The 14,371-nt window shown below is 42.0% G+C and overlaps 1 protein-coding gene across 1 annotated transcript in view; it reads right to left on the bottom strand.

Moving 5' to 3' along the window:
- nt5dc1 (5'-nucleotidase domain containing 1) overlaps positions 1-12,528 on the bottom strand; it is an 86,275-nt gene extending 73,747 nt beyond the window's left edge. The window contains exons 1-2 of the mRNA XM_079584141.1: positions 11,956-12,528; positions 11,517-11,608 (exon numbers count right to left, since the gene is read on the bottom strand). Of these exons, the coding sequence (XP_079440267.1) occupies positions 11,517-11,608; positions 11,956-12,048 (185 nt within the window). The 5' untranslated portion in view covers positions 12,049-12,528. The remainder of the gene's footprint in view (positions 1-11,516; positions 11,609-11,955) is intronic.
- Positions 12,529-14,371: the final 1,843 nt, after the last annotated feature.

Here is a 14,371-nt window from a genome sequence, read left to right as displayed (position 1 = left end):
TACAAGGGTAAAAACTTATTTGTTTGGAAACAAACAGCTTACATAAACGACAAGATTATGGATATATGAATACCCAATTAATATAATTTTCACAATTTGTATTAATTACAAGAATACCTGCTTGAAACTAAAATCAATTTGTTCGTATTTCAATTTTGAACATAAGCCATGACCTTGAGATGTTTAAATTTCCAGTCCACACAGCTTAAATGGTGCTGACCATATGAAAAATGGGCAAACAAGGTCATTATACCAAATTGTCATGCTTTAGATATATTTTTTTAGATATTCTGACTTTAAGAATACAAACTCACTAGGGGTGAAAAAGGTGAGGCCATGATACATGAGGGAATACTTCACTGGGAATTTCTTGCAGGAAAAAAAACAGGTATGCCTAAGCATTCTGTTTATATTAGGGTCGCATCTTGTGACATCATGTCCGTTTTTTGGTTTGTTTACAGGTCTTTGGATTCATATTTCAGTCGAACCACACCAAAATTCGTCTGAAAGCGGACCGAGACCCATCTTTTCAGCGATCTCGGTCCACTTGATTGGTGTGCACCAGGGTTCACATCGATGGGGCCACACTTATTCAAATAAACCGCACTAACAGAGCAATCGCACCAGGGTTAATTTTAATCCAACTAAACATGACAAGTGTGAATTCACTGGCTCTTATTTGTTTTCATACATCAAATAATCATATTTACAATAAGATTACATAACTTAAATCATATTTTTATAACACCTTATAAGAATAACAAATATTATTTTTAAAGCATTCACATTAATAATTGTTTTCTTCATGTAACAGTCTTAAATATAGTTAACATCCAGCTGTATGCTGCTGTTTAATGTATACATAGTATTTTGTATTTACATCTTCAAAATAATAACAAATACATTTATCATAGAAAAAAAAAGTTAATCAAAATCTGCAGGAGCCCTGCTGCTGAATTCAGACGCACAATTTCAGTTATGTAATTGGACCTTCTTTAATACACAACTGGCCACTATTGTAACGTCCGTGAGTGAAAAGATGAACACATTGGAGGGGCTGCTTTATGGTAGAAAATGTTGTACTTCTGTTGAAATGAGACACTGACACTGTTTTTCATGTTTAACACGGTAAAGCTGCTTGATTTCAAGTAATCTATTGTATAAAGTGCTATATAAATAAACGTGACGTGACTTTACTAGAGTGCTGAATTGCAGAGCTCAAAAGCGCAAAGCACAGATTTAGGCTGCGTTTACACTTGGCATTAACATGCAACCTGTACAACGACCTGTGGATGTTGTCCACATACACATTGAAAAGACAAGTGTAAACACGCTTCTGATGGGAATGTTATCCGATCAGCGTGTCCAGGTTCGGAGGTACTCGAGGACGCATTGTGATGCGCACTGGGACGGATCTCAGTGTAATGTAAACACAATCCAGCCATCATGCCTGCATTCACAGGTGGACGTCACACAAAACCCCGCCCACTGTCATTATTCCCCCTCCTATCTCCAGGAATTGCTGCACGTAGCTGTGTAGTTTTGCGATACAGTCGAGTGCAAAGTACATTGGAAAAAATATACTGAAATGTTTGCTTTCGCACCCTAAAGTTGCAGAACCATTCATTTTCTGTAATGCATTTTCCCCACCACAGCTGGCAACGTTCTCGGACCCATACGTGTCTCTGTACCGTTTCCATTACTGCATCTATCCACATTATTAGTACTTGCAGCATCTATCCACATTATTAGTACTTGCAGCCTCTTCATTCTCCTCATTTTGCGTGATTTGTAAAATGTACCCTGACTGAAAACGAATCTCAAGAATGGCCTGTGACGGGGTATGAGCTGGATCTTAAAGTACACGTCTTTCAGATCGAGAGAAATAAACCAGTCCCTCGGGCGAATTTGCGCGAGGATTTGTCTGGTCGTGAGCATTTTGAACGGTCTTTTCATGAGAGCTCGGTTTAAATGTCTCAGATCTAGTATAGGTCTGAGAGCTCAGTCTTTCTTGGGCACGAGAAAATAACGTCTGTAAACGCCTGACTCGCTCATAGAAGGATGTTTTGCTATTTCTGCGCAAAGTAGGTGTGCTACTTCTGGGTTCACGCTCGTCACGGTCCGGGCTCGAAAGCGCGGGGAGCGGCGAGCGAACTGCAGCGCATAGCCCTGCTTTACAACGTTCAGCACCCATTCTGACACGCCCGGGATCGCTTCCCATATCTCCCATTCTCACGTATAGCTAGGGGCAGAATGGTCTCCGTGTTCTGACCACCGCACTGCGCAGGTTCGAGAAACTGAAACGGAGGTATCAGCACGGCGCGCGCGCCCTCATTGTCTGAATAGTGCTGCTCGCCGAAGACAGCGGCCGGCAGTTTCACATTCAATGACTCGGGTCACTTGGAACGGAGAACAATTTGTGGCTCGAACAGCGGGGCGCGTGAGCGATATTGGGGTAACAGTGTTTATCAGTAAGCGTTTATCAATTACACTCTTTTTGAGATTTATCTGGGTCGCCGTGAAAACAGCGTTTGTGTGCAGGCGAGCGGGTTGCGTGATTGGCTCGTTGGCTGCTGAATACACTGCTGCAGTAGCCTTTACTAAAGGGACTGTTAGAGCGGGTAGCTTTGATGGCGGGCCGCCCTGTCGTCGCTGCGAAGGTGGCGGAGGCTGAGACGGGCGCTGTGCGGTGCTTCGTGCAGGAGGCCGTGTCTGAGAGCGGCCTGCAGAGGAGCTAGAGCGCTGTGGGAGAAACAAGTTCATGGCCCGAGACGTTTTCTGAACCTCCGAAAACCGGTCCACAATACCGCTTACCGCTGGGACGAAAAGACCGGCGTGAGAGAGCGGGGCGTTGAGGAACATGGCGCGTTCAGACTCGCTCATGTCGGCGAGCGTCAACCAAAGGTGCCTCTCCGTATCGGTGAGCGAGGCCACGCACCTTCCCATAGCCTGGGCTGCGGATTTCGTGGCGCGGAGGGAAAGGTCCGTCGCGCTGCGCAGATCCGTGACGACCTCCTGAACCGGGCCTTTCTCGTCCATAGAGAACAGCCATAGAGTGCAGGGCGGAAGCGGCGGCAAAGGCGCGGCTGATAAGGGCTGAAGTGATCCTGCAGGCTTTAGACAGGAGGGCAGACTTTGAGCGCCATTTTGCTGATGGCGGGCAAAGGTGCACTGCGACCGCCTCTTCCACAGGGGGAATCCGGCTGTAACCTATTTCGACGGCTCCGTCCACGTGGGAGAGAGTCGAATAGGCAGGAGAGCGGAGTCTCGCGGAGAATGGAGCGTTCCACGATTTAGAAAGCTCGGCGTGGAGCTCTGGCGGGAAGGGTGCTGACCTAGAAGCGGGCGCTAGGTAGAAAGCACCCGTCGAGCCTGTTGGGCGCGGGCGCTAGGTATAATCTAGGTAGATTCCTGTGTCGAAGAGGAGGCGGAGCGGAGAGATCCGGATCATTCTTCACTGTCCGACGCCAGGAGAGAACAGCTGTCGTCAATGGCGTCTTCACCCGCCTCGTCCCCTGGGTCGACGGCAGTGAGGGCCGAAGCCGGCATCTGCGCATCGGGAAGGAGGGGGGGTGAAGGGGAACGCGAAGCTCGAGGGGAAGGTTTCGGCGAGCGTTCGCGTGTGACAAGCTCCGGGAGTCTCTGGGCACGGCGCTTCTTCTTCCGCGGGCCACTGGTGAGAGGCGGAGCGACAGCTTCGGATTTAAACATGGCAAGTCGAGCCCGCAGGGTCAGAGTCCTGGCTCAGAGTCCAGCGATGCGTAGAGCTCGCTGAAGAGATGAAAACCAGTGGTAAGCAGCCTGAGCCATCCTTTTATATATTAAGCCACTCCCATTTTGGCGGGCTTTGACACGTGAGGCTCAGTGGTAGGCTGCTGCAGTTGCCGCGAGGCAGCCAATGAGCGCGCAAGACAGCCTGCTGCTGCACTGCGTTGACAATATATACAAATTTAAGGATACATTTTTGGCTTCAATATCTCGAGCAAAGAGACTTTACCCGGTGCGTAATTTTACATTACGCAGTACGAGAGAACCTCTTGTAAGAAAACTGTTTTTAAAAGAAAACCCACCACTTCAGATCAACGTTGCACCGGAGCCATTCTTTTTTTTTTCTTTTTCTTTTTTTTCTTCACGGGAATGTGAGATCCGATCTGTTATCCAGATACAGAAGCCACTTGATGTGAACAGGTGTAAACGCACCATGTCCTGATTGGCTTATGATCCGATCTGCTTGATCAGATCATGGTGATCGCATGTTAATGCCAAGTGTAAACGCAGCCTTACTCATCTAACCGCTGTGAGAGAGAGAGAGAGAGAGAGAGAGACAGAGAGAGAGAGAGAGAGAGAGAGAGAGAGATTGATTGATTTGCACGTGTGTCATAGTTAATGATATGATTTCAGATTATAACCTAGATGTGCTGTGTTTGACAGAAACCTGGCTAAAACCAAACGATTATATTACTTTAAATGAGTCAACCCAACAAGATTACGGTTATAAACATGAACCTCGTCTGACACGCAAAGGGGGAGGTGTTGCTGTAATTTTTAGTAATATTTTCAAAACCACTAATGGTGCTTTTCCACTACACAGTACACTACACAGCCTCGCCTCGACTCGACTCGCCTTAGTTTGGTTTTCCACTGTGTAAAAGTTGTACCGGTACCTGCTTCCAGATACTTTTTTCGTATCACCTCAGGCGAGGTTCTGAGCGAGCTGAGGCGATACTAAAATGTGACGTGAAAACACGGCAGACTGCTGATTGGTCAGAGAGAATTGTCACTATTCACTGCGGCATCATTGCACGCGCCAGATGGAGTATCCTGAATAAGCCCGACATTTTTAAATAGTTTGGCCAGAGATTGCGTGATATACCCATTACTAATATTTTGTAAAACAGCATACACTCGATTTCCTCCATTGTCCTGTGTGTGTGGGTAGCGGGTGTGTGTCGCGAGCCGAGACGAGGCGAGTCGATCTGGTACTGGTAATGGAAAAGCGCCATAAGAAATCTAGTTTTAAATATACTTCTTTTGAAGTGTTGGTGCTGAATGTAAAAATAGTGTAAACGATAAATCACGTTTGAGAATTCTGCTGGCTACCGTATACAGGCCACCAGGGTACCATAAAGATTTTATCAAAGAATTAGTATTGGCTGCAGATAAAGTACTAATTGTTGCCGATTTTAATATACACATAGAATAATGAAAACTTTTTTTTTTTTTTGTCAGGAACAATGCAGCGCACATTATTACATAATTATCACAGTCAGAGCCATAATAATGTTTGTAGATGTGTTGCATAAAAGGTTTCTAGCCAATAGGCTAATCTGCAACCCCATGCATTTCATTGGGATTGGCATTTAAAGACATTGTACACTCAATTGGAGTTAGACAACGCGTGTCAGGACCTCATTGTCGTAATCATACTCTAGATCTAATATTATCACAATAGATGTTGATGCCATTGAAATACTGCAGCAGAGCGATGACATCTCACATCATTATCTAGTCTCATGTAAATTACATTTAGCCAAGGCTGCAAAGCCGACTCCGTGTTATAAATATGTTAGACGGACCGATCACTTCTGCCACTAAAGATTGCTTTATCAATAATCTTTCTAATCAGTTTCATCATCTCAGCATCCCGGATAGCTTAGAAGAACTTGATAATGCAAAATAAACTTTTAACTCTCTCTTTTCCAGCACTTTAGACACAGTTGCTCCGTTGCGCTTAAAGAAGATTAAAGAAAATAGTCCAACGCCGTGGCACAACGAGCACACTCAGGCCCTTAAGAGAGCAGCCAGAAAAATGGAGCGCAAGAAAACAAAACTAGAGGTATTTCGGATTTCATGGAAGGAGAGCTCGATTGCTTACAGAGAGGCTTTAAAAGCTGCTAGATCTGCTTATTTTTCAACCATATTAGAAGAAAATAAACACAATCCTAGATATTTATTTGAAACAGTGGCTAAACTAACGAAAAAGAAAGCTTCAAGCCCAGAAGTTTCCAAGCAATACAGCAGCAATGACTTAATGAACTTCTTCACTTATAAGATCGATAATATCAGGGACAAAATTATAACTATGCAACCGTCTACTACAGTATCGCATCAGCGAGAGCATTGTAGACTCCCTGAGGAAAAATGTTATTCATTTATTGATATAGGAGAGGAAGAATTTTGCAAACTCGTTAATTCATCTAAATAAACTACAACTTGTATGTTATACCCTATACCAACTAAGCTACTGAAAGAGATGCTTCCAGATGTCATAGATCCTCTTCTTAATATCATGAATTCGTCTTTGTCTCTAGGATACGTACCAAAAACCTTTAAAGATGAACTGAACTGGAATTTGAGTAAAGGTGATATAACAAATATATTTTATTTATTCTCATTGGTACAATTATTAAAATGGCAGAATTTGTTAAAAGGGATAAAATGGTACATTGAAAATGTTGTTGTTGCACGGGCGGCGCCATATTGGATTTCAACATTCGACTACGTCACTGGCATGGTATAGCTACTCCGTTCACTGGTGAACAGACTGAAACTCCTATGCGCAGCTAACTTTTTTGCCCCCCCCAACTTTATTTATTTTGGTTTTAACACTTTGCGTGCAGCTAACTTGACAAGCGATCCCATTGGATGAATTCGTCCAATCAAATTTCCATCTTAAAAATATATCAAATTTCTATTTATCTGCCTCGATTTTCTAAAACGCACAGGACCTCAAGCATGTTTTTGTATTTTCTCTAAATGCACACGACATATATAAGCAGTTTCTATTTCCTAAAATGCATAATGTGCTTGGATACAATAAATGAGAGTGCATGACAGGCTACAGCCCTCCAATGCTCCATTCATAATTGACTATGTACATTGCAAATACAATCTAATGCATATTTTAGAGAAAATTTTGTATTGTATGCAATATTTTGAGACACAATTAATTGGTACATAATAATATTAAATCAAGTGATCAAAAGTGCTCATTGCTGCTGCGATCAGCGGTGTGGATACAGTGTCTCTTGTGGCTGGCGCACACGCCGCAGTCTTCACTCGGCGGAGACTCTATTCGTTCCGGTGAAATTAGAAAACATAATGCACACAAACATGTCCCTGCTTGATATACAACCACTGATGAACACATTCGGTTTTGATCAAATAAAAAAAAACTATGGGACTGCGGATTAGAAAACAAAACCTCTAACACGCGTGGCGAAAGATCTACCACTGGACCATTACGGCACATGTTAAATGGGCGGATCTGTGTATTTACTCACGCGAAAGTTCTCGGCACTGACAACATATATTACATCTCATTTAAAGGAGAACTCCGGTCAATTTTAACATTGAGCTAAATTTTTAGTAAATTTGGAGTGCTGTCAATACAGAGAACAACGTCAAAAAACGGTGTTGCCTACACCGTGTTATCCTCTTTTTAAAATTTGCACCCTATTGACTTGAATGGGGTCTAATTTTAAACCTGCTTTTATTTCTCTTATCATCCTTGATGTGTCATACAAGTGCCCAGCCATGTTGAGTGATTCCTTCAGAGTGAACACGAGTGAATCTGACTGCAGTAGATGTGAAAGATATTAATAAAAATGATGTTATATCAGCCAGCGCACATACCTGTATTTAGTTCCTGTTTTCGGTCAAAGTCCAAAGTAGTCAATTGTCGAGTTCACGCGCATAGGTTTAGTTACCTATGATCACGCGCGTGAACTCTACCAGGTTTAAAATTAGACCCTATTCAGGTCAATAGGGTGCAAATTTTAAAAAGAGGATAACACTGTGTAGGCAACACCGATTTTTGTTGTTGTTCTCTGTATTGACAGCACTCCAAATTTACTAAAAATTGAGCTCAATGTTAAAATTGACCGGAGTTCTCCTTTAACGACAAATTAAACCCCATGTACTATTTAGATCGATTGCTGGACATCGTCATGTTATTATACCTGATTTAGCATTGTATTAGCAACCCCTGTCCCACCCACTTTTTAAAACAAAGTTACGCCACTGATTAGTTCGTAAATGTGTAGTCAAAGTACTGGCCTAGTCCCTCACAGGCACAACTACGTAACCCATGCCATTAAAATGACTAATTTCCCTGTGTATTCGCTCTGTGCATGTTACGTTCCACGTGTGTTTTGTCTTGTTTCACTGGGTTGCGCACTCTATTCGCACGTGTCGATTGTTTGTGCTCATTATCCTTTTCTGTTTCTAGTTCGCTCGCCGGCTGCTGTGATTGGCGTAGCGGGACGTCACTCATCGTGGGGCCGCGCCCGGGAGCCAATTAGAGTTGTCCAGCTGGGTTCAAAGGGATGGCGTGTTCATTCATGTGGTCTCTCTGAAGCGACTATGAGCTCGTGTAGCGTTTTGAGTGTTGTGACCTGGGATTCATACCGTGCAGTCTTGCTCTTTGTAGTGGAATGAGTTACAGTGAAGTCTTGCTCTTTGTAGTGGAATGAGTTGTGTGCTTTGTATATGTAGTAATTTCGATGTGTGTCCTAACTTCAATACTATGAGGTTCTGCTGCTTGCCTACTGTGGGAAAGAGAACGACAGGTCAGTATGCCGCGGTGTACACAATTCCCGTAGTGTTTACTTGTTAGATACACTAGGATAGAAGCGAGCGCCACTCTGTGTATGTTTTGTTTTGATAGCTAGTTTATTTAGGTGCCGTATGCACCGAAGAACTCGGTTTTCTTTTCACCTTTTTCTTTGGCTAAGTTTAGGTTTAGCGTAAGGATTATTTTGGTTATATTCTGTTCTTTTCTTTGGCGCCACTTTTTGGTTCTCTTCCCCTTGTACTAAATTATTTTTACTATCCATACATTGTACATAGCGCACTTCCTTATTGTTATCAATAACTGGATCTAGTGGCTTCGGCTTTGTGATAATAAAACTCCAGTTTATCTCTATAATTTGGGTCTGTCATGTGTTCGTTCCACTTCATTCAGCCACCAGCAGTAACATTAAAATAAGTGTTGCGAAACCTCTCCTAGACTCTAAAAGATCGTAACAGTGCAACTAGTGAATATACAGGACCGCAGGTCCTACCATGCCAGGCAGTGACGTCATCGAAATTGCCAGCGTTCTTATACTAACAAACGCAGGTTTTGTGTTGCTTAAAAAAAGCTATATTGATATTTGTAATTATAATTTTTTTGTGTAATTTACTTTTAACTGTAATAAACAACACGTTATCAACATTGATTATTTTCAGTTCAGTTCATCTTTAAGCTGGCTATGTTTAAACCGCTTGTTAAAAAAACGCAACTTGATCATACAAAATTAGTCAATTACAGGCCAAGATATTAGAAAAAGCAGTATTCTCACAACTGTGTTCCTTTCTAGAAAGAAATGATATCTGCGAGGATTTCCAGTCCGGATTTAGACCGTACCATAGTACCGAGACAGCTCTTGTTAGAGTCACAAATTATTTGCTCTTATCATCCGATCGTGGTTGTATCTCTCTTTTAGTGTTACACGATCTTAGTGCTGCATTTGACACCATTGACCACAACAACCTTTTAAATAGACTAGAAAACTATGTTGGCATTAGTGGAATTGCACTAGCATGGTTTAAACCATACTTATCTGACCGTTATCAGTTTGTAGCAGTACATTAAGTTCAGTATGGCGTACCACAATGCTCAGTACTAGGACCGCTGCTGTTCACTCTGTACATGCTACCATTAGGAGATATCATTAGGAAACATGGAATTAGCTTTCACTGTTATGCCAACAATACTCAGCTGTATATTCTTCAAAACCTAACGAAACCTACCAATTCACAAAATTAACGGAATGCATAGCCGATATAAAAAATTGGATGACTAGTAATTTCCTACTACTAAATTCTGAAAAAACAGAGATTCTAATTATTGGACAAAAAACTTCCTCAAGTAGGCTAATAACCTAGAATACTGTCTAACACTTGATGGCTGCTCTGTTAAGTCTTCGTTGTCAGTTAGGAACCTGGGTGTGCTCTTGGATACCAATCTTTCTTTTGAAAGTCACGTGTCTAGTATCTGTAAAACCGCATTTTTCCATCTTAAAAATATATCTAAATTACGCCATATGCTCTCGACAAATGCGGAACAATTAGTTCATGCGTTCATGACATCAAGACTAGATTATATAATACTCTACTGGGTGATTGCCCTGCACGCTTAATAAACAAACTACAGCTAGTTCAAAACGCAGAAGCTCGAGTTCTTACCAGAACCAGGAAGTATGACCATCCCCCGTTCTGTCAACACTGCATTGGCTGCCTTTTAAACATTGTATACATTTTAAAATATTGCTGATTATTTTACAAAGCACTAAATGGCTTAGCTCCGCAGTACTTGAGCGAGCTCTTAACGCATTATAGTCCTTCACGTCTATTGCGATCTCAAAATTCCGGCCAGTAAATAATGCTAATATCAAAATCGACTGCTGGCGGTAGATCCTTTTGCTATTTAGCACCAAAACTTTGGAACAGTCTTCCTACAATTGTCTGGGAAGCAGCCACACTCTGTCAGTTCAAAACTACACATCTCTTTTACCTAGCATTCGCATAACACATTATTGACTTCTATAATTCAATGTTAGGCAGCATAAATTAGGTCAGCCAGAACTGGGAACACTTCCCTTAAATCCTGATGTACTCGTTACATCATAAGAAGAATGGCATCTACGCTAATTTTAGTGTCTTTGTTTATCCCAATGTTTTCCCACAGCCTGCCGGATCCAGGCCGTATCCAGATCTGACGAAGGACCTTCGCCTGGACCCGATGACAACGCAGTGCTGAAGTGCCAACTAGCCTCTCCCTATGGACGATCCCTTTACCACTCTACAGATAAAGCTTTGTGGGAACATTTGGTTTGCGTACCCCCGAAGTGATAAAATAAAATAAAATTCTGTATAAAAATTTGTAGGCAAGACAAGTATTTTGTTTAGGCATGGTTTGTAGGGAATTACAAACCTGCGCACATAATGTGCATAACTATAACTAATTAATTCTTGATGCGCATGAGAGCGCCATCAGCGTTTATCTCAAGTTCGCAAATAAAAAATCTGCTTAGAGAAAACAGTGTCGTCTTAGCGGCCCCTAAATTAATAACAAATTATTATTTCGACGAAAGTGAATCAATCAAAACTAACTTTAGCTGGAAAATAACATTATTCAAGAACCGCTATGAAGTCAAAACAATCTCTGTTACCTTAAATTATCCGTTTATCTCTGTAAAGCTGATTTGAAACAATCTACATTGATAAAAACGCTATATAAATGAAGATGACTTGACTTGACTAGTAGGCTAAATGTCTAATTGTTAAGTCTGGGCATTAAAAACATGGTTTCATACAGGTATTCTTGGCCATTTTAATGACTTTCTGTGTGTGTGTGTGTGTGTGTGTGTGTGTGTGTGTGTGTGTGTGTGTGTGTGTGTGTGTGTGTGTGTGTGTGTGTGTGTGTGTGTGTGTGTGTGTGTGTGTGTGTGTGTGTTGCTGAAACAACTCACCAGAAATCCCAATCGGCAGGTGTTAAATTAAGTAGATCTTTATCATATCCCTTGTGTTCCACAAGATACCCTGCAAAACTCTCATAGATCAGCTGCACACAGACAGAACAAATAAATGTAAGTATATGAGGTACAGTGACATGAAGATGTCAGGCCTAACCATAAGAAGCATCATCTCGAACTATTATAGGTAAACTACGTCAGACGCGATGCATGAAAGTCCTCCTATAATGACAGATAGAGTAGACACTCCAATCCTCTCAGTGTTTTAACGAGGCCTGCCGAACAGATCGATATTTTAGATCCGCACATCAACATGCGACTGTTCCAGTAATGTAACGCAAACGGAACACATATTTCCGATTCTGACCATGTGTCAGCCATATTCTGCGTGTAAGGTCGGTTGTGTGAGGAAATGCATGATGCCAGCACGACTCACCCTGGAGGTCTCCTTCAGATAGTATCGGCAGAGCGTGTGGTCCAAATCAAAGCCGATCACATCACACTCCGACAGCGAGAAGTATTCGCTCATTGTACAGCCTTTAGAAGGAATGGCTATGTGAACTGTAAGATTACAGAATCGTGATGTCTTGCGATGACTTCCAGCTATGCAGCTCGCTCGGCGGCGGCAGTCTGCAATGTATTTGTCTGTTCTGCAACACGTGGGCCAGCGGCGACAACAGTGTCACAAAAGACTACAATCCCCGTTTAGAAACGGCTCAAGGAAGGCGCAGTCTCCTGCAAAACGCGTACCGGCATTTAACGCGGAAACACTTCGGTGCCCGTTATTACATTGCATATGAGCAACGGGTTTTTGTATCTTCCTCGCTTACACAAGACACGAACGTATGAATATCTGAATATTCGCGCATTTCCGGGTGTTGTTACCGTAATAACATGAACATAATGGACAGTCGCACCCTATTATGAGGACATACCCACAAAGACGACAATATCAGAAATCCTTGGGGACATGTGTTGGTCCCCAGGAGGAAACAATAAATCGTAGGCTACTAAGTGATTTTTATTTTATTTATTTTTTATGTAAAAATGTAGACATTTTTCTGTGATGGGTAGGGTTAGTGTAAAGGTTATAGAATACAGTTAGAACAGTATAAAAACAGGTCAAGTCACCTTAATATAGCGCTTTTTACAATACTGATCAAAGCAGCACAGTGATTTTAAAATAATGCAACAAAGTGTGTTTCAGCTGTAGGCTACTGCAGATCTAGAAGAACTTCGTATTGCGTAGTTAATACGCAGTGGGGAAACTCATTTTCCTCGATAATACTGAAGCCTAAAATCAGGGTTCTCAAGTTTTATCAAAAGCTTGGAGTGAGATCACATGCGGTTAGGGGAGGAGCCCTAATGGAGCCCCGCCCCCACCCCTCAATTTTACCCATTGTTCATAATTAACCAGCACAAATAGAAATTTTAACAATTGGTAAATCTGATAAATGACAGAGCAATTTATCACATCAAATATACTCTTTAATGTTATATTCAAAATTACAAATATATAAAAATGACAAAAATATAACAAATTGCTCCAAACTGTTTGGAAAAAACAAATATTTTTGCAGTGTGTGTGTGTGTGTGTGTACATGTACAAGAGTACACACTCCAGCTTATGAAATGTGTTTTGTGTTGTAAGTGTTTGTTGCACATTTTGATGCCTTGATAACAGGGGTAGGGGGCTCCCACTTGAAGCACTGTGGCTCGATGCCAGACATTTTCACTGTCATAATGGATGACAGTGTTCCGTCCAGAGCCAACCTGTTTCTAGTTTTGGTTTTGTTCAAACCTACAACAGAGAACACTCTCTCTGCATCTGCATTGGAGTGGGGAAGAATTAAAACCAGTTTGGCTATCTTTGACAGCCGTCCAAATTGGCTCAAACCAGTCACCTTTGGTGCCCAGAATGATAAAATATCGTTTTGCTTTTTCCCTGACATCTTTGAAAAATACAAATGCAATGGCAATGATTAATGTATGTTTTGACAGGATATAAAATATTAACCAGAGCACTCTGCTTTAATACATGTAGCTTTGGCTTAATGTAACTAGAAAGACTATTAATACTGTATAATATACAATTTAAAATAAAATGAAGAAATACATTCACTCCTTCCTTAACATTTCCCTTAGTTTCAGATAACGTAAGCTAGCCAAACTGAGCCAAAGCTTCTGGCCAGGTTGCAAAGTAGTTGTAGAGCTTTTGACTGCACCAATAATAATGTATATGGGCTATATATTAAATGTTCTAGGCTAAAAATGTTACACAAGCTTTCTTCCAACTTACCTTCTCCATCACGTGTGTTCGTGCGATGTTGTTGGTTACCTAGTAACGAATGTACGGTAGCCGAGAATGTTCCGTCAACTTCCGTGTGTTCGCGACTTCGCGCATCCATGTTGCCTAGTAACGAACGCAATCTGGCCGAAATACGTGCGGGCGGCAGGAAACTTCACTTTGTGTGTCTGCGCCTTGTTTACAGGACAACTTGGTTGGCATTGCTTTTTCAGCGTGAGAAATACACGGTGTGGCGTGTGAGCGTGTGAACTGGTTGAATTGCGTGTGTCTCACGGCCAATGCGTGAGACTTGAGAACCCTGCCTATAATGTAAAACGTACTTCTAACGTAACCTTGATCGGGTTCTCTCTAGAAGAGGGAACGAGTATTTGCGTAAGTATCTTACGCTTCGGGTAAAGTCATCTTTTCTCGAGATATGAAGCCAAAAATGATCCTTAATTTTGTCAACGCGTTGCAAAGTTGCTGGTTTTCATCGACTGAAGCGAGATCAGCTCGGGGCGTGAGCACGGCAGCTTACGCAAATACTCGTTCCCTCTTCTAGAGA

The sequence above is a fragment of the Phoxinus phoxinus genome, assembly GCF_949152265.1.
Source record: "Phoxinus phoxinus genome assembly, chromosome: 16".
NCBI classification, from domain to species: Eukaryota; Metazoa; Chordata; class Actinopteri; order Cypriniformes; family Leuciscidae; genus Phoxinus; species Phoxinus phoxinus.
The sequence above is the reverse complement of the archived record's forward strand: the minus strand, read 5'-3'. Positions and strand labels throughout refer to the sequence as shown.